General features: G+C 43.6%; 2 protein-coding genes across 7 annotated transcripts in view; both read left to right on the forward strand.

Moving 5' to 3' along the window:
* Positions 1 to 11,395, forward strand: part of TAF1 (TATA-box binding protein associated factor 1) — a 114,181-nt gene extending 102,786 nt beyond the window's left edge. For 4 of the 5 annotated variants that reach the window (XR_010590459.1, XM_065557403.1, XM_005286057.4 and 1 more), the window contains 5 exons: positions 6,437 to 6,562; positions 8,193 to 8,291; positions 8,552 to 8,702; positions 9,397 to 9,574; positions 9,780 to 11,395. Coding sequence is in view for 4 of the 5 variants with exons in the window: in XM_065557403.1 (XP_065413475.1) it covers positions 6,437 to 6,562; positions 8,193 to 8,291; positions 8,552 to 8,702; positions 9,397 to 9,574; positions 9,780 to 10,011 (786 nt within the window). In the remaining variant the exon portion in view is untranslated. The remainder of the gene's footprint in view (positions 1 to 6,436; positions 6,563 to 8,192; positions 8,292 to 8,551; positions 8,703 to 9,396; positions 9,575 to 9,779) is intronic. The other variant, XM_005286058.4, reaches the window with a different exon arrangement.
* Positions 11,396 to 12,189: 794 nt separating this feature from the next.
* Positions 12,190 to 26,870, forward strand: part of OGT (O-linked N-acetylglucosamine (GlcNAc) transferase) — a 57,142-nt gene continuing 42,461 nt past the window's right edge. Inside the window, exons 1-5 of one of the 2 annotated variants that reach the window (XM_005286063.4) lie at positions 12,190 to 12,657; positions 17,696 to 17,846; positions 19,283 to 19,526; positions 23,269 to 23,337; positions 26,386 to 26,502. In XM_005286063.4, coding sequence (XP_005286120.1) covers positions 12,621 to 12,657; positions 17,696 to 17,846; positions 19,283 to 19,526; positions 23,269 to 23,337; positions 26,386 to 26,502 — 618 coding nt within the window. In that variant the 5' untranslated portion in view covers positions 12,190 to 12,620. Of the gene's footprint in view, positions 12,658 to 17,665; positions 17,847 to 19,282; positions 19,527 to 23,268; positions 23,338 to 26,385; positions 26,503 to 26,870 lie in introns of both variants that reach the window. The other variant, XM_005286062.4, reaches the window with a different exon arrangement.

Below are 26,870 nucleotides of genomic sequence, written 5' to 3' on the forward strand. Positions count from 1 at the left end.
TACCTCTCATTTGAGCTTCCCAGTGGGCTTACTCGACCACCTCGTCACATTACAGCAACCAATTTTATAGGGTAGCACCTTGGAGGAAACACTAGCAAGAATACTTGATGGTACTGCAAGTCACAGGCACTGTAGGCTCACCCACCGGTACCATGTGCTCCCTCATACCCAGGGAGACCCAGGAGGAGTGGGACCCACTGAACAAAGAAGGCTCTCCCCATTTGACCAAATCCTCCTCCTCCTCCTCCCCAGACCTGGTAATGCCACCACAGCCTTCACATACAGACAACTTTAGGGCCCTCCAGAACTCAGTGAACCATCTAGTGGAATCCATCCAGATTCCTTTAGAGGAGTCTCAACATTTCCTGGTAGGCATTTTACATATCACTCCCCAGGTTAAAATCGCCCTATCCATCAATGAGATATTGTTGTCACCTGCACGTATGCTATGGAAAACAACTGCTACTATGCCGTCCACTTGTAAACAGGCAGGTTAAAAAAAAATTACCTGCAGTCATTGACAGAAATTATCAAGCATGCGCCAGACCTTCTCCTGCCTAGAAGAAGGATAAATGCTTGGATCACCTGGGTAGGAAAAGCTATTCCTTGTTGGCTCTTCGGTTTCAAGTTGCAAACTACCCAGGCTTGATGGCAGAATATGATTTTAACAACTATTCAAAGTTTACTTGTTTTATTGAACAACTACAACCAAACCAAAGGGAACAATCTCAAGTCCTCATTTCAGAGAATCAGTCACCAAAGCTTCCCTGAAAGCCTCTCTTGATGCTGCTGATGTGGCTTCGCGGTCCTTAGCCATCACACTAGTTACGTACCAAGTGTCTTGGCTCCAAGCTTCCAGCCTCTCGAGGGAGGAGCAAAATATTGTGGAGGACCTCCACTTTGAAGGGCCCAAGCTCTGTAGTGGGGACATGAATGCCTCACTCTACTCCCTTAAACACTCAAGGTCTCCGTTGTGGTTGATGGGAATATACATGCCTGCAACAGAGATGTTTTAAGAAGCCTTAGCACACCACTCCTAACCATTCCAGTACCACCCACAACAGATCTATACTAGATCTACAGAGCTCGCCCAGAGGGAGGTCCAGAAAACAGGACCGCCATGCTCTGCGACAGCACAACCTGTACTTGCCTCTAAAGAGACCATTTTGATGACCTGGTTTGAGGGCCCTGAAGATCCTCTGCTGCACGATTCTGCCATCTTATCTCCCTGTCCCATTTCCTACTTGCCCGGCATCTCAGACAAGTGGATCCTGGAGTTGGTTGCGATGGGATATTCCATTCATTTCCAGTCTAATTCCTCCTCTCCCCACCATCCCTCTTCAGGACCCCCTCTCGAGAGGTTCTCCAAAAAAGAGGAAGTCCAATCCCTCCTTTATCTGGGGACAGTTGAGCCAGTTCCCCCTGAATTTGATGGAAGAGGGTTCTATTCCAAGTATTTCCTGGTTCCCAAAAAAGGCAGCTACTGGAGGCCAATTTTAGACCTCAGGAAACACCTATGTCCTATCACAATGCTTCAAGATGGTAACCCTAGCTACTATAATCCCAGACTGGTTTGTCACCCTCAACCTCTAAGATGCCTACTTTCATGTGGCTATTCATCCCTCCCACAAGTGCTTTCTGTGCTTTGTTATAGGCTCAGAACATTATCAATACCGTATCCTCTCCTTTGGACTCTCCATGGCTTCAAGTGTCTTTACAAAAGCCCTCTCAGCAGTAGTGGCCCACCTGTATCAGTGGGGCATCACAGTCTTTCTATATCGGGACAACTGGCTTCTCAGGGGCCACTATGCCCAAGAGACCCAATCAGCAACCACCAAGATCCTTGCCCTGTTTCAGTCCCTGGGCCTTCATATCAATCTAAAGAATTCCGTTAACACCAGTCCAGTGGATAGACTTCACTGGAGCCACCCTAGACTCCCTAACTGCCAGGGTGTACCTGCTCAAGGAAAGATTTTCCACTATGTCCTACCTGATCTCTACCCTACAACAGTCTCCAAACAATAGGAAGGGCCTGCCTACAACTCCTACGCCACTTGTCTGCATCCATGTTTGTTATGCTGTGTGCGAGACTGCACCTCAGATGTCATCAGGCTTGACTAAGGACTATGTACACCCCAAACAGATGGTCTTTCTAAATGAATCACAGTGCCCCCGCAAGTAGTAGACTCCTCTCTCAGGTGGTGAAAAGACCCATTGAAGGTCTGTGTGGAAACCCCATTCTCATGTCTGCCACCTTTTGAAAATCCTCACACCAGATGTCTCTCCTGGGCTGCGGGGCACATCTATAAAGTGCCACAGCACAACAGGGCAAATGGCTCCAAGAGATATCACTCCACATCAGTATCCTGGAGCTAAGGACAATATGCTGTGTTTGACAGCAATTCCTTTACAGCACACTCTGTAAGGGTAATGTTAGACAACAGGGTAGCTATGTACTACACAAACAAACAAGGGTGAGCAAGAGCCCTGTCCTTATACACAGAATTGCTAAGACTGTGGAACTGTGCATCTCCCATCACATAGAAATCTCTGAAGCTTACCAATTGGGCCTTCAGAACACAGTTGCAAACTCCCTGAGCAAGAATTTCTATCAGGACCCTATGTGGGAGCTCAACAGCTCCATCTTCCACAGCATCTGCCAAATCTGGGGTCTCCTGAAGGTGGACCTCTTTGCAGTCCGACCCAGTGCGAAATGTTGTCTTTTCTGATTCAATAGACGATACAGCCATAGCTCTTTGGGAGATGTCCTGCTAGTACCTTGGCCCCGCGTCTTGCTGTACACTCTGACGGGATCCCAGGGCTACAACCTGACACTGTGGGATTGCTGTGCCCCCTTAACTCTTCACCCAGGACTGTCTCTCACAATGGTATGCCAGTGACAAGCAGCAAACCCCTCCAGGTGCTATGATAATCACCATGTGGAGACCCCACACCCAGCTAAATTGTATGAAGGCTCTTTAAGCCACTCAAGAATTATACAAAGAGAGGCACCAGCAAATCACCCCAGCCTGGCACCCCAGAAATATACCGTCTTATACTGCTCAAGACTCCCTTGGGTAGTGCAAGTTCATTAATTAGTTTGCCACTTCAGCAAAGGGTGGTGGATGTTCAACAGCCCTTGTTAACCTGAGCTGAGATTCTCTGTTTTAGATAAAATATAAAACAGATTCAGACAGGAAAAATAGATTTTAAGTGATCATAAGTAGAAGGCAAAAATATCAGTTTGGTTACATAAGGAAATAAAAACACAGTTTAATTCTAACTTTAACAAACTAAGTAAGATTTGAATCAAACAGCTGTTCTCAACCTACTAGATGTTATAGAAGATGTGGGCAAATTACGGCCCGCGGGACCATCCTGGCCGGCCCCTGAGCTCCGGCTGGGGAGCCTAGTCCCTGGCCCCGCCCCCGTGGTCCCCCCTCCCCCACAGCCATGCCGCCGCATAGGCTGCGCTCTGGCCTGCCGCTCCAGCTGGGCAGCGTGGGGAGCGCAGCTGGCTCTGGCCAGGTGTCGCGGCTGTGAGCTCCTGCTACTGGTAAGGGGGCGGGGAGTGGAGGGGTTGGGTAAGGGAGCGGGGAGTCCTAGGGGGCAGTCAGGGAGGAGGGGGCGGTTGGATGGGGCAGAGGTTCTGGGGAGGCGGTCGGGATGGGGAACAGGGAGGGTTGGGAGTGGGAGTCCCTGGGGGATCTGTCAGGGGGCAGGGATGTGGATAAGGGTCAGGAGGGCAGTCAGGTAGCAGGGGGTGCTGGATAAGGGGGTGGGATCCCGGGGGGCAATTAGGGGTGGAGGGTCCCGGGGATGAGGAGCAGAGGGTGGTTGGATAGGGGGTGGGAATCCCGGGGGGGCTGTCAGGGGGTGGGGGAGTGGATAGGGGTCGGGGCAGTCAGGGGACAGGGAGCAGGGGGGTTGGATATGGGGCGGTGGTCCCGGGAGGGGGCAGTCAGGAGACAAGGAGCGGGGGGGTGGAGGTGGGTTGGGAGTTCTGAGGGGGGCAGTCAGGGGGCAGGAAGTGGGAGGGGGCGGGGGCCAGGCTGTTTGGGGAGGCATAGCTTTCCCTACCAGGCCCTCCATACAGTTGCGCAACCCCGATGTGGCCCTCGGGCCAAAAAGTTTGCCCACCCCTGTGTTATAGGATGCTCACGGTTCTTAATACATAGGCTGTATTTCCTTCTCAGCCAGGGACCAATCTCCCTAGTTCAAAGTTTTTGTCTTCCAAATGATTTTCCATGTGTTGAGATGGGGGAGGAGAGAGGCCAAATGGTGATGTCATCAGCCCTTATTTATACTTTCTCTTCAGATGCTAGAAAGATCCTTGCTGTGACGTGGGGGTCAGGTAGCCCCCATTGTGTACGTGCCCTCTCTAAGGAATTTCTGGTTGAGTGGATTCTTCTTGATTGGCCATCACCATATGTGTGGCTGGTCCTGGTGTCAATCTGTCTTACAAGGTGCTCCTTTGTTGACACTGAAAGGCTGGCTGTGGGCATCTCCCAACCTCACAGTATATTTCAGTAACACACACATAACAAAACTTCATAACTTCAGATACAATGGTAGCACACATAATTCAATAGGATAATAAGGCTCAACAGATCAAGACTTTTTAAATGATGCCTCATAGGACATGCATTGTACAAAACATATCAAAATCATATCACAGTAGTGAATATGGAGGTTCCGGTGTGCTACCTTGAAGGAGCGAGGGCTGATAGCAATCTCCTGGTTGAGACAAGTGTGGTATTCGGATTTACTTCATCTCCCTGTGGTTATGCGCCTCTGCCTTCCACTCAGGGATCCATCCCAACTTTTCATCTCTGAAACTGATGGCTTAGCTCCTCAGTGATTCTTGGGCATAGAGTTAAATTGTTCGGCCAATGTTCAGTCAGTCCTTTTGACAAGCAGAAAATCTACAACTCACAAAACTTATCTGCAGAAGTGGAAACATTTCAATTCCTGGTGTTTTCCCCACTCTTTGCAAACCTCAGACGCTCCAGTCCCAAGGATTCTGGATTACTAATGGACTTAATAGCACAAAGTCTGTCAACGAGCTCAGCCAGAGTAATCTGGCTGCTATCACAGCCTTCCATTCACCTATAGAAGGGGTTTCAGTCTTTTCCCACCATCCATGGTCCGAGTCATTAAGGGCTTACATAATTGATTTCCCTCTGTCCAGAACCCTGCTTCCCCTAGAACCTTAATCTGATTCTCAACGCCTTAAGAAAACCCCTGTTTGAACCAATACCTGTTCTCTCTCCCTTAACACTCCTTTCTGATGGCCATAACCTCAGCCAAAAGAAAGGGAGAATTTAGGAGAATAATTGCAGACCCATCATACCTTTCTGCTGTGACAGGGTCACATTGCGCCCATGTCCTTGCTAAAGTCTTGTCAGAATTTCATATCAATCAAGGGATTTGTTTGCCAGTATTTTAAATCCTCATGCCTTGAGAGAGGAAGCTACTCTTCTGACCCTAGTCTTTGACCTTTACAGGACAGAGACCTTTAGAGCCTCTCCTCGATTCTTTGTATCCTTTGCCAAAAGGAGGAAGTGTCAGCCAATTTCCACTCAGATTTTCAAAGTGGATTTTTGGTTGTATCTTGACATGCTATGAAGTAGCTGGGATACATCCCTCCTCATAGAGTGACAGCCCAAGCTCAGTCTACTTGTTTAGCCTTCCTTAAGGATGGCCTGATACCAGAAATCTACAGGGCCGCAAGCTCGTCCTCAGTTCACACTTTCACCAAATATTACATTGTCATACCTGAGTCCAGAGCCTGACACAGTCCTCCAAAGTGTCTTGGATTTGCCTCCTCAGTACCTGCCTTCATATTGAGATACTGCTTGGGAGTCTGCCTGTATGCTCTTACATGGGAGCACAAAGTGCTGTTCTGTACAGTCGCAGACACTATTTACTATCTCCAATAGAGAGTGCATGGGCATGCGTACATCCTACAGAGGTGCACCCATAGGGACCAAACAGCTAGAATAAGTCAAGTTACTGTACAGGTAAGTAACCTCTCTTTCCTTTCGTTTCTGTTCTCTGAATTCTTTCCAATTTGGTGATTAGATGGTTCATATAAGAATAGCCAAAAAGTTGTAGGGGTGTGTGATTTTTTTTTTTTTTTTTTACCATACCTTAACATGATACTAAATATTTTTTGTCCTGTTTTTATACTGTGCCCATTCATGTAGTATGCATGTTTTTTAAGTCAAAATATTTTTCTCACTTTTTCTTAGGAGTAAATTGCTTAGTTTAAATATAAGGTGTTTAATAATGAGAGCAAGGTCAAACAAATGTATTCTGTATTTAGTTCTGAAAACGGTGAACTCCGGGGTCATTCTTATCTCTTGTGATAGAGTTCCAAAGTCTTGGTTCAGCGCCTGAGAAAGTTACGTCTCCTGTTTCTCATGTACTTTAGCCACCAGATTTGTATGATACCAACACCTCTCTCAGTATGTCACGTGATGCTTCAGTCTATCAAGATGAGAGCAACTTGTCTGCTATGGACACTCCCACCACTACTCCAGAGAAGCGGGGGACACAGGTCAGAAATCTCCCATTTTTCAAGTGGTAGAGACCTAGGAAGTAGAAGTAACTTATTGGAAGGAGGTTATTAGCTTTGTGGGTCACAGAAGACAAAGACACATTTGTGGCTTTTCCTGGCAGAAGTGGAGCTAGGTGCGGTTAAAAAGGTTCTCTCTATCTCAAGAATGGGGAGCAGAGTCTGACGACTGATTTTTTTTTTTTTTTTTCCCCCCATCCCTTTCCTTGAAGGGAGAAGTTGGTGAGTTAAAAGGCTCTCTTTGCTCTGGTAGTTGATGGGATTTTTGGTATTACACCGGAATCATATGATACATGGAGACAGTTATAATAGGGCTACAAGATTAGTGAAATGTGGAGCTTTGTGCAGGCAGAGGAACAGTCAATTGCTAGAGCAGCCTTTGAGAGAGCTGCTTTCTTTCCTGCGTCTTGGCTGCTACAGCAAAGAAGGGAAAACTGAAAAGAGGCAACTGGGAATAAAGACTGGTGAAAACCTACTGCTGAGAGAGAATCTGTCTAGGGCCAGAGACCCTCACTTGTACTACTCAGGACGGACACATGGTGACTCATGCTACAAAGGCCTGATGTTAAGTACCTCTTTAGTTTTGATTAGGGCACAGAAAAAAAATACTCAGCAGGTCCAGGAGATTTTTTTTTTTTTTTTTTTTTACTGTGGTAGCACCAAAACATGCTGGATGCTGTACAGACACATAGGAAGTGACAGGTACTGCTCCCTGAGGCCTGGTCTGCACTGCAAAATTTTGCCAGAATAGCTGTGTTATCTAGAAGTGTGAAATAATCACATCCCTTGACCGACATAACTGTCTGTAAAAACCCTGGTGTAGATGCAGCTATGTTGATGGAAGAATACTTCTTCCTAATAATATTGGCCAAGGTTCTGTAGTGTAGAGAAGTCTTGAAAGCCAACAACAAAAAAGAGAGAAAACATATATTCAAAGTGGTCAGGATGATGACAGGCACCTGTTTGGTTTTATTTTTTCATACGGGGGCAAAGATGGACCTGAGGGGGGAATGGCATACAGGGATGTGTTAATAGGAGCGTGAGTATGAAAATGAAGGAGGACAGCGACATTAAGCAGAAAGAAAGGAAAGGAAGTGGGCAGAGTGAGGCGGCAGCAGATATTGTGAGAGAGAGAGTAGGGAGGATCTTGGGGCATCCCACTCAGCAGACTAAGAGTATCAGTGGTAGAATATAGTCTGATATCATTGGTATCTGCTGTTCTGAACATGCTTCCTAGTGGGCAGTGTCTAGTACATGTGGGAGTTGATTCTGTCCCCAAGTGTGCAGCACTTCCTCCTCAGCCCATATGGCTGACAAAAGGTCTGCTGGAGCCTGCTGACTGCCTATGAAAATGTCCTAGGAAAAATTGTAGTTTAGGGTCTAGTGGCCCACTCTGAGTAGCTAGGAAAGCAGAGAAGCCCAGGCTTTACACCCTCAGTTTCTCTTGGACTCCTTAGGAGGAGTAGAGCAAGAGAAGCCAGGTAGCAGACAATGCTAAGTGGTCTTGGAATACTTAGGAAGAGTCCCTGTTCCATGGGTGGATTTTTCATTGTGGTGTCAGTCACCGCTGGTACCTTCCTCAATGGTATTGCTATTTGTGTTCCTCATTCAGATGCGCCAGGGACGAGGTAGGCTGGGCGAGGAAGACTCTGACGTAGATATTGAAGGGTTTGATGAGGATGAGGATGGGAAACCTAAGACTCCAGCCCCAGTGAGTATATATACAGAAATCCCATCTGTAGTCCACTTGCATCCTCATGATAGAAGACTCCACAGTGCAGGGGAAGTCTGCTGGGTCTGGCACACTCAGTGACATCAGAATCCACAGCAATGACTAATCAGATACTTATCTGAAGTCATAAAACTGTTAATATAAAAACAAATGACTGAGTATATTGTCAATATGCCAGGTATGGCAGCAGCCTTGTATATGACCTTTGATCTATGCCATTCCCATTCTGTGTGACCTAGGAAGTTGAAGATGGGGATGGTGACCTTGCTGATGAAGAAGAAGGCTCAGCACAACAGCCCCAGGCCAGTGTTCTTTATGAAGATTTGCTTATGTCAGATGGAGAGGATGATGATGAAGGGAGTGATGAAGAAGGCGATAATCCCTTTTCATGTAAGTCCTGGCTCTTTAAATCACAGCCTTGAGCAGGAATCAATTGTTCCCAAACCCAGCCAGTTTTCATGCCCTTCAATTATAGTAGCATACACTACAGCTTTTGTAGGTATACAGGACACTATATTTGTATATTGGTTACAAAGTACAGATTGTTATGGTGCAGTTACAAAGGAGATGTCAAGAGAAGAAAGAGAGAACCAGATGAATTTAGATGAAAGCTAAGATGAATGAAGTGGAGTAGCAGTGAATGCTAAGTGTGGGCAGGAGAGAGAGTTGGGTGTTCACACATGATTCAGATAGTGGAACTCTGAAGCTTGGAAAAGGAGAGGCCTGTGGCTTAGATGTAATGCTGAGGGACATGTGGAGTGGGCTGGGCAGCTGGTGCAAGCTTAAATGATATTTGGATAGGAAAGCTGGAACATTGGATCATGCTATGAAGGACCAGAGAAGGGGACTGTTGAAGCTGCACAGATAGGTTGGCTGATCCACATGGTGGGATGGATGAGTAAGAAGAGGTAATTATTTCGGTGCAAGAATGGCAGATAGATGGCTTTTGTAAAAGGAAAAATTATTCTGGAAAATCAGCCAGTATTGTATTTTTTCAACAGACTACAAAAGGATGCAAATCAATCCACAAGGTATAAAAGCTCTGTCAAAATTAATAAGCAGGCCTCTTCTGTTTGTTGCACAGCTATCCAGCTGAGTGAAAGTGGCAGTGATTCAGATGTGGAGCCCAGTGCAATGAGACCCAAACAACCTCATGTCCTTCAAGAGAACACACGAATGGGCATGGAGAATGAAGAGAGTATGATGTCCTATGAGGGAGATGGCGGAGAGACCTCTCATGTTATGGAGGACAGTAATATCAGGTAATCAAAGTTGAGAATAATATAGAACTGTAGGGAATGGGGTAGGAATGCAGGCTCTAAGGGAATCTCTCAGCTACCCAAGTCCTGGCACTTTTGAGCAGATCTCCAGACTTTTTTCTTTTCTGTAAGAGGTTAAGTAGAAAATGTGGATGTAAACAGATGAGCTGAAAATGTCAGTGTAATGAGATTCCATTCTTTCTTTTAGTTATGGCAGCTATGAGGAGCCAGATCCAAAGTCCAACACACGAGATACCAGCTTTAGCAGCATTGGAGGGTATGAGATCTCTGAAGAGGAGGAGGAGGAGGAGGAGGAGGAGGAGGAAGAACAGCGATGTGGGCCAAGTGTGTTAAGTCAGGTTCATCTTTCAGAGGATGAGGAAGATAGCGAGGATTTTCACTCCATTGCAGGAGATAGTGACCTGGACTCAGATGAATGAGTTGTCCAGACACCCTGTTACTGAGGGATGTAGCAATCTGTGGTCTGGATTCAGATGAATGAATTTCCCTCATACTCTTTTGTACCAAGGGACTATGCACTGTTAATTTGAAGCATCTTATTTTTCTTGTATAACTTAAATTTTAGTAGAATTCTGTTGTATATTTATTATTAAATTATCTGAATTGTGAATGACAAGATTTAGACAAAGATAACTTGCTGTGACCTGCACAGTAGTCCAGGAGCTCTAGTTACTGAAGCCAGCTACAGGTTTATAATCTGTTTTACTTCCCTTCATTCTTTTCAGATATACACTGAAAACTTCTTACAAATATTAGGCTGTTGTTTAAATACCTTACATTGACCTTTGATATGACTCAGTTAACCAGCCTATACATTTATATAAGAAATAAACAATTGAAGAAATATTCTACAAAAGTCTGAGTAAATTTAACATCTAAAGCATATTTTTTAACATATAAAGCAGCTGTTTTCCCTTTATTAAAGAGAAGGGCATGGTCCTTTATATTTTCTGAAGTGTACCCCAAATATTCAGAAAAAAATTGGTCAGGCCCATCAGCCCATGAATGCATTCCCTGGAATTCTACCACAACTGGTTTCTAGGTCTCTTGGGAACTGCTTAATGGCCTTGAACATCTTAATTCACAGGAAGAACGCTTTTGAAGCTCCTTGCTCAAGTTAGTTTGTCCTGGAATTCCGTAACTGCTAACCCAAGTCTTCATCCAGGAGTTGCACAGGAATTTCTCTGGGCTTTCCTTGTGCTTTAAAATATCTGGGAGTGAGTTCACTTTCCTGTTTTAATCAAATGAAGAGAAAGCATAGAACCATCTAGGAAGTGCTATAGAGCCTCCATGTCTCTCTGTTGTATAGTTCATTGGATGAATCCTTAAAATCAAAATACAGATACATTCCTTATATGCTACTTCATTATAGGATGGTTTCTGTTCCACTGTCCCTTAGCTTTTGTGAGAGCAGGTCTCAGTCCATTTGTGATTTCATAACCATCCTTGCCAGGTAAGCATGTTGGTGCTCTTCCATGTATGGAACAGAAGGGAGAAGAATAGATCGTGTTCAAACTGAAATTTAAAATATGATATGTTTAGCTACTATAAAGTGAGTACTTAGTGATTGGGTTCCTTCAAAATACCTATGTCGCACTTGGAAAAATCCCTTCTTTGCACATATCTACAAATAGTAGTAGCTACAAATCCAACCAGAATCAGAACCGTTGAATTTCCTGACTTGTGTATTTAAACTCTCAATCTTTCAGTTGATATTGACACATTTTGTTTTAATGTAAGTTACTTTGTTATTTAATTTACAGTTTGGTAGTGAATGTATTTGAAATAAAGTTGTAACAGTAAGAGGGTTGTAAACATTTTGTGAAATGCATCACAGGCTTTCAGCTGAAACTGGGGTGTGGGGGTGTGTGAGAGAGGTATTAATGTGGCTGAACATATGGGCTATCATGGTCGTCACATACTTTACGGAAAATAAGCGATCCATACTATGAGGAGGGGCTGGGGGCTGTCAGCCCCCCTCTCCCAAAGATTAATTTACACCAAAATCATCTCACTTTTACAACTGCGAAAATGAAAGTAACAGAGGGTCCTGTGGCACCTTTAAGACTAACAGAAGTAGTGGGAGCATAAGCTTTCGTGGGTAAGAACCTCACTTGCATCTGAAGAAGTGAGGTTCTTACCCACGAAAGCTTATGCTCCCACTACTTCTGTTAGTCTTAAAGGTGCCACAGCACCCTCTGTTGCTTTTTACAGATTCAGACTACTACAGCCACCCCTCTGATACTTAACACGAAAGTAGCTGCCCTGTTCCCCGTACCCTAGAGCCCAGCGCTGGGCAGCGCTCTTCTCTTCCCGTCGGCCTTTCCCCTGGGGCCACGCTACGAGACGAGTCCAGCTCGCCGCGCCTTGCAGCAGGGTCTGTCCGGGGAGCGAGCGCGTGCTCCCAGCGCGGGGCACCCCCCAGGCCCTGGTCCTCCCCGGACCGTTCTCTAAGCTCCGCCCCTGGGGGTGGGGCTTGGGCGCCAGTATGCACGCGCCACGGCCCTGCGTCTCTCCTTGACGCACGCACCCGGAGTTGGCCGCGGGCGCCATGTGCTGGTGAGAGAAGGTGGTAGCGCCTGACGCATGCGCGCTGAGATCTCATTTGTCGCAATAGTCTCACGCGGAAGGATAAGGATAACGAGATGAGTGGAAACATTTTATAGGCTTCTATGGCTCCCTAATCAGGGAGTCCACCGAAAGGAGGCGAGTTATTTCCAGAAACAGATTCATCCGCCGCAATTGGATTCGGTATCGGCTGGGATTCTATACCACCCAGACTTCCTTTACCTATTCGGACTATTTTGTGGAAAGAAATAGTTCCGTTAGGAGCCATATGCCCTGGCCGTGTAGCTTCCTCCGCCTCTGCCGCCATTTCTGGAGCCGCCGCCTTAGCGTGAAGGGGGAGTTCGGAGACGCTGTTGCTCGGTGGCTTGTTCGCGCCTGACTGGATCTCTCCGCGCCCGGGGAGCCCCACAGCTTCAGCCCGAGGCCCGCCCGCCCAGCCGCTGCCCCGGCGTCTCTCCTGATGGCGACCTCTGTGGGGAACGTGGCTGACAGCACAGGTACCGGCCTGCGGGGCCGGGCAGGCCGCGCCTCATCTCGCTGTGGGGATGCGGGAGACCTGAGATCGCCGCCCTACTAGGGCTGTGTGTTCGCGGGGCTGTAGGCCCCGTGTCCCCGGAGGGCCTTGGGGTGGGGCTGGAGGCCTCGTGCCGGGGCGGGGTCCTTGCGCGGGGGGAGTTGCAGGCCCCGCGACCTCTGTTCGTGGAGGCCCGTTTGGTGGTATTTCCTGTTCCGCACTCGGAGAGCGTGCCCTTCCCCCGCGGGGTAAAGGGGTCCTTCTCCCCAGTCAGCCACCTCAGCCATCCTTGGGTTCGTCCGTGTGGACAGATTTGGATATTGATACTGTTGATAAAAAATAAGAATTGAAGTTTAATTCCAGAGCTCAGTTTTCTGGGGTTTTTTAGCCATTACGGCAAATGTGGTTGTTTTAAAGAGAGCTCAACGAAAATATAAAAGCACTGAGGCGTATACATTGGCAGTGGGGGGAGGGTTTTCTGCTGGTGAGAAGCACAAGCTAATACGGAAGTATTCTGTATTCTACCCTGTTGATGTATGAATCATATAAAGTGTCAGCATAAACCACTAGTGTTTGTAAAAAGAATGAGGAGTACTTGTGGCACCTTAGAGACTAACAAATGTATTTGAGTATATTACCTTTTCTGTATTGTGACCAAGTGGCTGAGAAGTTTATACTAAATGATTCAATTTGAAAGGTGGAATTTTCCAGAATCCTGTGTCTGAGGTTCAGTAAGTGTGCATAGAAGAATTCAGTCCCCAGATATTTCACACAGCAACTCAAGGTGTCTCGCTGATCTTGCAAACATACAAATTGGGCACACTGAATTTGTTCTTTCTGTAACAACTTGTGGTAAATAGTATAAATTGTAGGTCTTAAGCTGCAATTTGTGGGGGCCACGTTAGTTTAAACTTTTTTTAACTTTTCTATTTTTTAAGTCACATTGTTTCTTTTTTGTTTTCATATTTCAGTTTTCATCATAGCTTGAATTTCTTGTAAAGCATCACTGAGTGTGCATTTTTGATGGGTTGTAGAGCCATGATTTATTTCGCACTTGTGTGAAGGCTTTATGAACTAGGGCCCAGAAATATATTTCTTGGGAAGTGCCTGGACCTCTCCTGCTACCTTATCCCCTTTGTTCCAATTACAATTTTCAGGAGTTCCTTTTCTGTACTTTCAGGAGTATGCGTTGAAGTGAACCAAGTACTTTATTTCATAAATTGACAGCTTATTAGGAAAATGCTTTTAAGATCAAATCTTTTGCAAAAAAAAAATTAGCTTTTGGGGTCTTTTTATAGCTTTTTCATATTTGTTTTCTATGCTGGTTAGCGCTGTATCTGAGTACTTGATAAACATTAACTTATTGTCACAGCATATATTATGCTTGATCAAGGTCTCTCATAAAGTCAGGTACTCTTTAGAAAACATTTGAATTAGTGTATTTATACTAGACTATATAAATAATAGCTAAAGAGTTCTGTATGAGCCTGAGGAAGATCTCTTCTGGAATCTACTTAACTATCATGGTTACTTACAGAACTACTTTGAGTTGAAGTGGACTCTAGATCAAGGTATTAATTGCAAGGCTGTGCATTTGTTGGATAAATTGGTGTCTCTTATATATCAGTGTTAAAGAGAAGAGCTCTGATTTCCTTTTGGACTCTGATCTAGCAGGCCACCCCACATCCCCCAATACTTGCAAATAGGACCAGTTCCAAAAATTAACAGAAAGGAGTGAAGTGGTTGGTTGGCACTAGTGCTCCTGAATTTAATTGGTGGGGAGAAGTGGGGATGTTGCTCATTTTCGAAAGAGTTGGCAAATGAAGGAAGTCTAAGAGTGTGTTTCACCTATCCTCAGGCTAGTAAAATACATTCTCCCAAGTTTTGGACAAAAGTAAAGCATCTCTGATCCACTTCCTTGTGTTTGTCACCCTCCAGGTCTTATCTGGACTGCAGTTTTAAGCATGAAACTTAGATGTTGTTGTTTTTGGCAGACAGGGGAGATAAAAATTTGTATCTTAAGAATCAAAGCAAACAAGTAAACCAGATTACCTTTAGTTTCACAGGTGTAAATCTCATTTCAACATTTCCCTCTTGATTTAAGGGCAGTAGTACATAGCAATTGATTTCCTCCTTTTAGCTTTCCTTGTCTTTGCAACTTCAGTAGTAGTAGAATGCTTAACAGCAGGGATTGGATTTTTTTTTTTTTTAACCAGGCACCAGCTATTTGAAGGACTAAAACTCAACCAGAGGTAGCACCAGTGGGAACTGGGTACCTGACGATGTGGTCTAGGCCAGTGGTTTTCAAACCTTTTTTCTGGTGACCCAGTTGAAGAAAATTGTTGATGCCCGTGACCCAATGGAGCTGGGATATAGGGTTGGGGTGAGGGCTGGGTATGAGGGGTTCAGGGTGTGGGAGGAGGCTCTGGGCTGGGGCAGGGATTTAGAGTGTGGGAGGGGGTCAGTGCTGGGGATGCAGGCTTGGGTGGGGCTGGGGATGAGGGGTTTGGGGTGCAGGAGGGGGCTCTGGTTTGGGGGGGCTCAGGACTGGGGTTGGAGCGCAGCTCCGGCAGCTCCCAGTCAGTGGTGCAGCCAGGATGCAGACGCAGGCTTCTTGCCTGTCCTGGCACCGCAGACTGTGCAGCACCTGAAAGCGGCCAGCAGCAGGTCCGGCTCCTAGGTGGCTCTTGCCTGCAGGCACCGGCCCCCCCAGCTCCCATTGGCTGGGAACCGGCCAATAGGAGTGCGGAGCCAGTGCTCAGGGTGGGGGCAGCGCGTGGAGCCCCGTGGGGCCGCGCCCCTTCCCCCACCCCTGCCTAGGAGCTGGGCCTGCTGCTGGCCGCTTACGGGGCGCAGTGCGGTGCCTTAGCCGGGCAGTGCCGATGATGGGACCCAATGTCTTTCATTCTGCGACCCAGTAATGGGTCACAACCCACAGTTTGAAAACCATTGGTCTAGGCAATCCTCTGGTGAGCTGCCTAGTCCTCCACCAGATCAAGTTCCTGGGAATGGTGGTGTCCTTAGATTCCCGAAGAAGAGTCCAGCTTTCATAGCCTGTGACTAGTAGTAGGATTAAAAATTTGAAGCACCACTTATTCTTTCAGCCTATTTTGGAAGTTTGTGAATAACTTAAGCCAGCTTCTCTTAGGAGCTTTCCAAAGTTGTGTGGTAAAAGTTGAGGGATTCATAGTTCTGTACATGACCAGAGTGTTGCTAATTCCACCCTAGGGCAGCATGTCAAAGCTATGAACAGTAGGAGACACACTAGAGCTGTCTGTCTTCCCTTGGAAGATAACACTGAATCAGCTTAGCCTTCCAAACATGAACTGAGTGTCTCTTTATGATCAGCACTGGAAAGATTCATTTTTGAATGAAAGATTGAAGGGATACCATCCATTTGAAATGAGTGAATTAAAAAACTGAATAAGTAGCTTCAGATTCCCTTGACCTTTTTCTTTCTTTTTTCACAATTTCCTACTTTTCACACAGCAGTATACTTTTTAGATTCTCACAAGCAGGGGAAACTGACTTTCGGGGATTTCTGTAGTACCTATATGCTTCCCTGGTAAATTAGATCTGTTTGAGGTCCCTAGTATTACGGAGGGTTCAGCTGTACTTGGGATTTACATTTAATAAAATGAAGATCAACTAGGTTATGGTGCAAAATGTTTGTGTGAAACTGGCTGCACAAAGGTGTCGTAGCGCACCCACAATAACTGGAAAAATGGAAGTCTTTCATTGGTCTTTCATTTACAGTAATCTTCAGTGTTACAAGTAACAATAAGTGGTACTAAATGTTCAGACAGAACTTGGTGCAGGGCAACTTTCCTGTTCTCTGGGACAAATGGATTTCTCAAGCCCTGCTTAGTAGTAGCCTGATTGTTCATTTTCCATGCCAGGTAGCTGTGATTTGTAGTTGGGAAGTAGGATTGCATGATCTTTGTCTCAGAAAGGTGCTGTTTTATTTAAATCTTTAAAATATGCATATATACAACAAAAATATTCAAGATTTATCAAACACGTAAAACTCCTCTTCCTAATCTAACTAGACATTCAAAATTAATAACTCCATCTGCTTAACAACCTTGCCCCCCAAACAGCCTGTCCTTCCTAATGACCCATTCCTTGAAAGGCTTGGAGAATATAGTCTTTAATTACAGCATGCTCTGTCAGCCAAGCCACCCTCTGGATGTTTTTTCGTTGTTTTGTTTTTGTTCAGCATAGATGAGATAAGCAGTGTGTGAGGGCAAGGAAATACTATTTGAGCCTTGGTGGCACCATATGAAAACTTAGAAACAAGTTCTAATGGAAAACAAGTCTGCATATGTAGCAAATGTCTTTCTGTTCCCTTTCTTTTATTTCTTGATTTTTGCATGAAACCTATATCTTTATTTTTAAGAATGCTACTGTTCTTGCTGTTTCCCACCCAATATTTACTAGAGAAACTGATTATAATATTATGAGCAGGTTCTAGCTTCAGGTGGGAGGGGGGGGAATAAGCAAACAGATTCAACCTGTTTTCATGCTGAGATATTTGGTATTAAGGATAGGAAATACAATATTGCAGCAGAAGTTTCTTCAAATAGAATTTCAGTGTGAAGTCTCTAATTCAGTTTTAAAAACTCAGTGGTTGTATGTTATATTATTTAGTTTGATAGTTTTGTATGTCATGAAAAGAAGCAGGGAGTAATGACTATTTTCAGAAATTCACCAGTTTTTAATATATTAATTATAAATTCTTATTGAATATATTTCCCAACTCTGACTGAGAAAAGAAGACCATTGTAAAGTAGCATTAATTTTTATGCTTAAAGATGTCACAGAAGTATGTTGAAATGAAGATTTAGGAGTTTAAAATGCCAGACACTCTAGTGCTTTACGTAGTTTCAAGCATTTTCATCCTTTAATTTTACACACCATATTTTTACAACTTTTTGTTTCCATTTTCTAACTTTTTGTTTTCCCCCCTAAATGTTTTGGTGATTCTCCAGAACCAACGAAACGTATGCTTTCCTTCCAAGGGTTAGCGGAGTTGGCTCATCGTGAATATCAGGCAGGAGACTTTGAAGCAGCAGAGAGACATTGCATGCAGCTTTGGAGACAAGAGCCTGATAACACTGGCGTTCTTTTATTACTATCATCCATTCACTTCCAGTGTCGCAGACTGGACAGGTAGGAAATTTGGAATGTCCATTTATACTCTTTGTATCGTTAACACTTCTAGTCTGAAAAAATAATCTATTAATGCTGTCTGCAACTATGAGAAACTTTGTTATAATTCTAGTTAATTTTGTTATCAAAACTGATATTTGAGTCACTATTTGACTGACAACAGAGAAGGTCAGGGCACTAACCTTAGATTATTTTTCCGTTTTTGGCTTTGGTTATGGTGAATAGCATCCCAGACAACTCCAAGGTAGTGTCTAATCTTCCTTCTGGGCTTTTTTACCACTTTCTGTAGAGGTCGTGTCCAAGGTTGGTAAATTCTGCTCTGTGAAACCATACTCCACCAGTTTGGGAATGGGAGCCTCCAAAATGACAATCTTCATGCAAAACACATGAAAGTGTGTTAGCTTTTATTAAGCCTCCTCAGAGCTTTGGGTTTTGTGCTCAAAGTAACGGAATTGAAGAATAGAGAGAGACCCGCATTCCTCTAAATAGCTTAAGTTGGTTAAACATGTGACAGAACTTCTTTTAATGCCATAAATGGACAAATCAGCATCAACTGTATGTACCAGGTGCACTCAAAGGCACTTATACCTTATTTCTTCTGGTGCCACTTGGACACTAGCTGTTAGGCCGCAACATATGTTGTTTACCTCTGAAATATGTTCCTCTCTTTGGAATCTTTGTGAAATTTTCTTAGCCTCAGAGGTGACTCATTGGTGTATTTTTACCTTCATTAATCTTTCTGCTATGCCTCAGATGTTTAAAAGCTTGCTAGCTGTTCTAGTTATTGGAGGTGTAACTACAGTAATTAAATGGTGTGTTTAGAATTATTGCTACAAGCATCTCCTCACCATAGTGCATTGGTATCATTTTATGTGGTTTAGATCAAGTGTAATATTTCCCAAGTTTAGGGATCAAAAAGTTTCTACATCACCCCTCCCTGTTATACTGTCTGTTGAAAAGAGTCAGAAAAAACATATGCGTAGGTTGATCGGAAGGAGTGCCAAAGCCTGCAACTGTGAAAAGTGTGAATCGAAGTCTTGCAGTGTTTTTGATTCATCAGTGTGATCTTAGGCCAGAAGATTTGCAAAATTCAACTTACTTCTGACAAGTAATCTGTCTTGAATGAGCATGTAAAATATTGTGAAGTTGGAATAGTAGATTTTATACCTGGGCAGATAAAACTTGCTGGATGGTTTTCAAGGATGGCTAATTGGTTATATATTTTGACTGATTTGAGCAGGGCTTTGGAGCTGTGCTCTGGCTCCGCTCCAGCTCCAGGCAAAAACCTGCAGCTCCACTGCTCTGGAGCTGCTCCGCACTCCAGCTCCGCTTCAAAGCCCTGGATTTGAGATTGTACCAGTAATTCTGGCTGTAGGCTTGCCTGTAAACCCCACTATTGGCAAGTTGTTTGTGTTAACCTGTCTGATTTTCTCCAGGTCTGCTCACTTCAGCACTTTGGCTATTAAACAGAATCCATTGTTGGCCGAAGCCTACTCGAATCTAGGGAATGTGTACAAGGAACGTGGGCAGCTGCAAGAAGCTATTGAGCATTATAGGCATGCACTACGCCTCAAACCAGATTTCATTGATGGATATATTAATCTGGCTGCTGCACTGGTAGCTGCAGGTGATATGGAAGGGGCAGTACAAGCCTATGTTTCTGCCCTTCAGTACAATCCTGTAAGTAACACTCTGTTCATAGAGCTCCATGTTATACCCCACCATCAAGCACACTGCTGCTTCAGTACAGATAGAGAAGTCTTTGGTTTACATGATGGTTTGAAGAGTTAAGGCTGGTGGTGAAACCCTAACCATAGACTTAGTGCAGGGGTTCTCAAACTTCATCGCACCAATTACTACGAGACCCTGGAGGGCCAAAGCCAAGGCCCCACCACACCGGGCGGTGGAGGTTGGGCGTCGGCTTCAGTCCTGGGCCCCAGCAGGTCTAACACCAACCTGGCGACCATTTAAAATGTGGTCACGACCCACAGTTTGAGAACCGCTGACAGTGTTTCTAGTGATCAATTAACATGCTTTTTAAAAGGCATGACATTCTTTGCTTGTCTGTGCAAAAAAAAAAAAAAAAAAAATTATTTCTGGGAATGTTCTATGACTGCTTGTTATATACTTACCTGTATAATTGAGTTAATAAAGGAAATTTCCCAAGCAATGACTCTGAAAAACATTTGGGAGTCGTGGTGAATAATCAGCTGAACATGAGCTCCCAGGGCAATGCTGTTGCCACAAGGGCTAATTCAGTTCTTAGCTGCATAAACAGGAGAATCTCGAGTAAGAGTAGAGAGGTTATTTTACTTCTTTGTAATTGACATTAGTGAGACCGCTGTCAGAATACCTAATTCCGGTATCCAAAATTCAAGGATGTTGATAAATTGAAGAGGGTTCAGAGAAGAGCCAGGAGAATGAAGAAAGGATTAGAAAACATGCCTTATAGTGGTAGACTCGGGGAGCTCAACCTGTTTAGCTTAACAAAGAGAAGATTAAGGGGAGGCTTGATTAGGGCTTGTGTACACTTAAAACGGTGCACTGGCACAGCTGTAGTGCTTTAATGAAGATGCTCTATGCTGAAGGAAGTGAGTTCTCCCATTGGCATCGTTAATCCACCTCCCCAAGAGGTGGTAGCTATGTCAGTGGGAGATGCTCTCCTGCCAGCATAGTACTGTCTACTCTGGCGGGTAGGTCAATATATCTACATTGCTTTGGGTATGATTTTTTCCACACCCCTGAGGGATGTAGTTATATTGACATAGGTTGGTAGTGTAGACTAAGCTTTAGTCTAGAAGTACCTACATGGGGAGCTGATACTTGATAATAGGTTCTTCAGTCTAGCAGAAAAAGATATAACGTGATCCGGTGGCTGGAAGCTGAAGAAATTCAGACTGGGAATAAGGCATACGTTTTTAATAGCGAGGGTAATAAACCATTGTAATAGTTTACCAAGGATTATGGTAGATTCCCCATTGCTGGCAATCTTTAAATCAAGATTGATGTTCTAAAAGATATACTAATTTGGGGAAATTCTGTGGCCTGTGTTATACAGTAGGTCAGACTAGATCACAGTGGTCCCTTATGGCTTTGGAACCTATGAATGATTTTAGATTTTTTTTTCTAATAGGTGATTTGCTATTGATGCCTTTGACTTACCTGGGGAAATTCTGTGAGAAGGAAGAGAGTAGGGAAAAATTGATCTCTGGATTGAGAACTAGGGAATGCTGTACTGTCATTAACATCTTTTGAAGTTTTTAAATCCTATAAACCTGAAAGTTGTTAAATACTAATAAATCCATACTATGGATTAACAAGATGCAAAAAAGATTAATATTTAACATTTGTGTTCCCTTGGATGGGATCATCTGCTTTAGTGACTTTGTCAAATACCTAATGCCAAGATGTTACTGTTCATTATCTTTTTAGTCTTCACTAGAGCCTTGCAATCTGACAGAATCAGAATACAGTTGTGGGGTTCGGGTCAGGTCAGAATATAACCTGACCAAAATGGGTAAGGTAGGCTCTGTCACCACCTACCCATGCGGTCAGTGTGGCAGTGGCTGCAGGCCCCTCTCCTGCTGGCCACTACAATGTCTCTGTGGAGTAAGACTGATGTAGACTTCTCACTCCACATCATGCACAGTACAATGAGGCCATGGCAGCCAGAAGGAGCAGGGCATGCAGCAGCTGTCATGTCAACTCCGTGGGCAAGGGTGGCAGGAAACCCCCACCAGGCCAAACCCCAAGGACGAGGAGGCCATGCTGACACAAGTTCAGGGGGAAGGGTCATCTTTGGGTCAGTTCTATAAATGCCTCAACATACTCAGGTTGGATTTGCATTGGGTTGTGCTTGCTTCAGGTTCATGTCAGGGTTTAAAATTAGGCCTGAGCTGACCTCTGGTCTGCATTGTGATCTCCAAATACTTCACACAGCCCCGCTGACTGCAGTGGGACAATTGGCTACTGGATCAGGATTGTCAGTTTCCCGGGGAAAAACTAGTTTAGGACCGGGCGCTGGTAAATACTGGTTTAAACCAGGAGTCTGCGAGAAATAATTGTTAGTATCCAGAAGTTCAGCAAGCATAGAACAAATCATTTCAAACTTTAGATGCATTCCTTCAGAACTGAGGAGTAGGTTCAAAGTTGGTCTTCTGCTATAGTATGCTGCATGACCAATAGGACCTGGACTGGTAGTCTGCAACTGTGCATGCTTCTGATTGCTTAATGCTTCAGGCCTACAACTCTGCATTGTCTTTTTCACATAATCAAATGTTTTTGACTTTTGTTTATATAATATTGAAAACCGAAATGGGTCATGACATGTATAAATTCTCTGAGAGGGTACTGAAGCAAAATATATGCAGATATTCTGATCAGTATTATACATACATATATTATGTATTATACACACTCAATTTTACTTTTTGTGCATCCGTAAATTAATCCACATATACTGTCTTGTGTAACCACAGTTTAAATATGTAACTAAAACTAAGTGTATTGTGGTGTCCATTAACAAAACTGTTTTAAAATAGTCCAAATGTAAGGCATTTTCTAACTGGCTTTTTCCTGGGGTGGTTAAAAACCATGATTTTATTTGATTAAAAAATAATCTCTGGTAAAAAATTGTTAGGTTTAGCTTTCCTCATTGCAGCACACTGTCGGCTTGTGCGCTGTTCAGGAATACTGCACTATTGTTTCCTTGTGTTCTACTCAATGTAAAACAAGTTTAAAATGTGTATCTTTCTGGGGAGTGGACGCTGGAAATGCCTTCCTCTCCTGGTCCTCCCATTTGCTGCCAAAATAATACTTTTAGTTCTGAGTCCTGGCTCTGGTTACAATGAAAGTAAGAAAATGATAAAATAGAGACAGCGAAGCAGGGGAAATGGGACAAACTACCAAATGAACAAAATTGGAAAAGAAAAGCTGCCTTAGAGGCAGGGTTACTTTCTGTCTAGGTACTTAAGGTTCCCATCACAATAGAATCTGAACAAAGCACTGATAATTATGAAGGTACGATTAGGGTGATGGGTTTGAGACCTAAGGTAGATTTTTGATAGTTTCTCCCAAAATTATTTTCACTACTGCTCAAAAGAATTGAGGCTCTCATACAAAAACGAGACCTAAAAACTTATTTTCTTTGTTTGCTGTTGGTGTTTTTCCATTACTGGAATTGGATTAATCGAGTGCTTCTCTTTATAGGAGTCACCATATTACTGTTTAACAGCTTGATTACGCACTACATCAAAGATTTTAGGTCTAGAGAAGTCATTAGGCCTCATCTACTTGGTTACGAAGGATCTTGAACAGTACAATAGAAAACAATGAGCACTAGGGGATTAGAGAAGTTTAAGCACTTGCATGAGGTCTCTTCACTCCCAAGTGCAGCTGCTGACAACATGACTTTGATTTTCAGGACTTGTACTGTGTTCGTAGTGACCTGGGGAACCTGCTCAAAGCCCTGGGTCGCTTGGAAGAAGCCAAGGTAGGTGTTCAGTAGAATACATTTAAACATCAATGTTTTGAAAACTTGAACTTTTCACCAAGTCTTCAAATCTGCGTTGATCTGCAAACAATCTGAGAAACTGCTGAAAACTGAAGGCACTGAATTGCCCCAGCGTAGTTGCAGGGCAAGATATGGCACGTCCATGTTAAATGTTGGTTTAAAACAAGAAACGGAACATTACTGAGTCTTTCTGCTGAACTAGACTATCTGATATCATTCTGAAGTCTTGGGCAGGGCCTTCACCATGATCTTATCTGGAAATAAATAACATTCCTTCAAATCTGAGGCTTGCCTGCTGGTGCCAAGCAGAGAGCCTGTGATTTAGCTCGAGATTCCTGTACAATGCAGGTGCTATTGAAAATGCTGCTCTTCTAAAGTCCTTTGCGGCTTGTAAGTGGAGAAGAACCTTATCCAAATGTTACTCTGTAATATTGGCTTTTAAAGATTTTATTCTTTAACCTTTCCCCTCACCTTTATAGTGGAAGAAAGGCTAATAAACTATCATAGATGCAGTACATCATCCCCTAAACTTGTGCTTCCATGTCTTCCCCCAAAATAAAGCATCAGAAGGACAAAGCTGGTTTGTTTGGGAAATGAACTGATTGAAAGAAAACTTGCTAAAGTGGAAAGGTGGCTTCTAGCAGTCTGTGTTTCCCAAACTGAGAATTTGAACACCAACATGGGTTTTAAAGCTCTTGACATATTTAAAACTTTGATTGCAAAACAAAATGGTCTTGTTACAAGCCACCTTACGCGTCCGCGCTGCAGGGGTGAGGAGTGTGGAGAAACCAGAGTGACTTTGGACTCCACGTCCGTCACTCCAAGCCCCACGCGCATGCTAACAAGTGGAGTGTATGAATAGTGTAGCTGTCTGTTTGGCTGCAGCACCATTTGGGGAGGGATATTGCTTTCAGCACTATCTATTACGGGGTAAGGGGAGTGCTACTTTAAAGTGCATTGTTCATATTTTTTTCTGACAACTCGGATGCATACTTGTCTAGACCAGCATAATTCACAGTTGGTCAGATCTGAGCTGAACAGATTCTGAAATAGTAGTTCACCAGTTATAAATGTCTTTGAGACACTTGGTTCTCAGCCCACCAAGTGGACAGCTAACATGCATTGCACTTCACTGCAGCTTTAGTGTGACTGGTATAGGCCAAGACACTGCGCCTGCCTTAGGTTGCTGACCTCTTTGTTTCAGAGCTCTGGAGACACCTAGTTTGAAAGTTATTCTGTTTTTTTCTGAGAACTCATTGAGCAAGAAAAATATCTTGAGTAAATTGCAATGTATTTCTTTGGTTATCAGTGCATTTGAAAGATCAAGCCAGCAAATTCCTTACAGTTTGAACCAAAACTTAATTTCTTGGTAGACATTTCAGAGCCTTTCTTCCAAAAAAAAAAAGTCCCTGCTGTATGTAATAGCCCTGATTAACCCTCTCCCTTCTGCATGACTCCTATGTTACAGATTGTTCTCATTCCCATGTTAGACATATCCAGAGAATTTCAATTGCTTTGTTGAACTTTTACTAATGATCTTGTTTTATTTTCTCTCTTGTTTTTGGTTTTTCACCACTGATATTGTATTTAGAAGGTTTCAGGTGGGTGAAACCTCCTATTCCATGCGTAAGGTGCCTCGCTGAAGGGAGCTCGAGGCCTGGATCTAGGGCAGACACACACCTCCTCCTCCTCTTCCAGCAAGGAACGCACCGAAAAGTCACATGATGAGAAATATGGTAACGGGTTTGTAACTGCCACAGCAAAACCATTTGCCTCCATGCCTGAATCTTCTGTCTTGTGGCTCCAGAAACAGCTTAAAATATTTTATTTACAAGCAAGTAATGTAAGAGAATGTTTTATACTACTAGCCACAATTCTTTCAAAGAAATAAAGTAAAAGTAAATTAAGATATTTAAAAAAAAAAAGAAATAATAATTGGAAATAGTTTATAGTAAAAGCTTCTAACTCTTCTGGTTGTTCATTTTTTCCTTTTTTTCTTCTTTGTTTGGATTGCAGCGTTCTGCTCTTCTGATGATGCGCTGTGATCCTGCAGTAGCGCAAAGGCTGCGCAGCGGTAACGCGCATTGCGTGCGAGTAAGCCCTTGTGAACGGTTGACTAGATGATTAATCTGTGATTGGGCGGCTGTCTGAGCTCCATGCCATACCCTTTTAGATAAAATCGGGTCACCGTTCATTTAGTCCAGATGTCAAATTTAACATGGAAGTTTCTACATGGGCCTGTCTGGTAGATTAATGATTCTGGTTGGCCGTTCACTCTATCTTGGGGCAGTCTATGTAGCACAGCAATTTGCAGCGATAGCGTGGCGGCGTGCTGTTAGGATGCGCCAGCGACTTCTTGCGCTTGCATTACAGGGACCTAAACCTTCATGCAATTCTGTTATTTGAGGTTTTGAGGCTGAGATGACTCAGTGAAAATATATTCAAGAGGGAGAAGTTGTGAGTAGAAATAGCAGAATAAAATACAACCTGCATATAACTTCTGACTCAGGGGAAAGGACAGGTAAGCCTTCAAAAATGTTAATGCCACTTTCAGTAGTTTGCTTCTAGATTTTTTTTTAAACATTTTATATCCACATCTTCAGAGTACTTCTAAAATCATATACATTTTTCCTGACTTAAGGCCTTTGTATCCAAGGGAAACCAGTTGTTTATGGAGTAAATTCTTGACTCCTAGATGTGGCAGACAAGTCGGAATTAGAAATGATTTGGAAGAAAAATCCTCCGTTCTGTAATAACATGTATGTCCTCAGGTGAATTGGTATCTGAAGGCATATTACCTAAAGATCAGCATAACTGAAAAATGGTGGGCTTGCACTTAGGTTTTGGTTTGCGCTGGCGCAGGATCAGCCAGCTGTTTACAGTGCATTAGTTTTGGCGCAAGCTAGCCTATACTGCAGGATCACTTTTGGCTGGTTAGAGAAGGAATACTGACAATTATTTTTTTTCTCATTTTTCTTTTTACAAATATTCCCCTTCCTCTCTATCTTTCTTCTTAACTGTTTCAAGGCCTGTTACTTGAAAGCAATTGAGACTCAACCAAACTTTGCAGTAGCATGGAGTAATCTTGGCTGTGTTTTCAATGCTCAAGGAGAAATTTGGCTTGCTATTCATCATTTTGAAAAGGTAACTATTTATGCCTGTCATGTTCTTCAGTTAATTCTAGTGAGCAAAGAATTGTGTAGATACAAATAAGCACTTTTCTAGCTGGGAGAAGTCTTCAGGTCTGCATATGCTACTACCCAATGTGGTATATTGTTAATTATTGGTATAACTTAACTCATGAAATACCTATTCACGTGTAACACTGGAGTAGTGTTTTAGAATTGCTGTAATAAGGAATTTTCATAGGTAAGTGGCTTTAATAGCCTTTTTCCATCTCTAACTCCTCTGAGAACTGCTTTATTACAAGCATTTCTAAAATGTCATCCTGGTAGTATCTGCGCACTCTTAAATAAAGATGGCTAGTACAATTTCCTGTTCAAGTAGTTTTC

Source organism: Chrysemys picta, chromosome 9 (genome assembly GCF_011386835.1).
Source record: "Chrysemys picta bellii isolate R12L10 chromosome 9, ASM1138683v2, whole genome shotgun sequence".
Taxonomy (NCBI): Eukaryota; Metazoa; Chordata; order Testudines; family Emydidae; genus Chrysemys; species Chrysemys picta.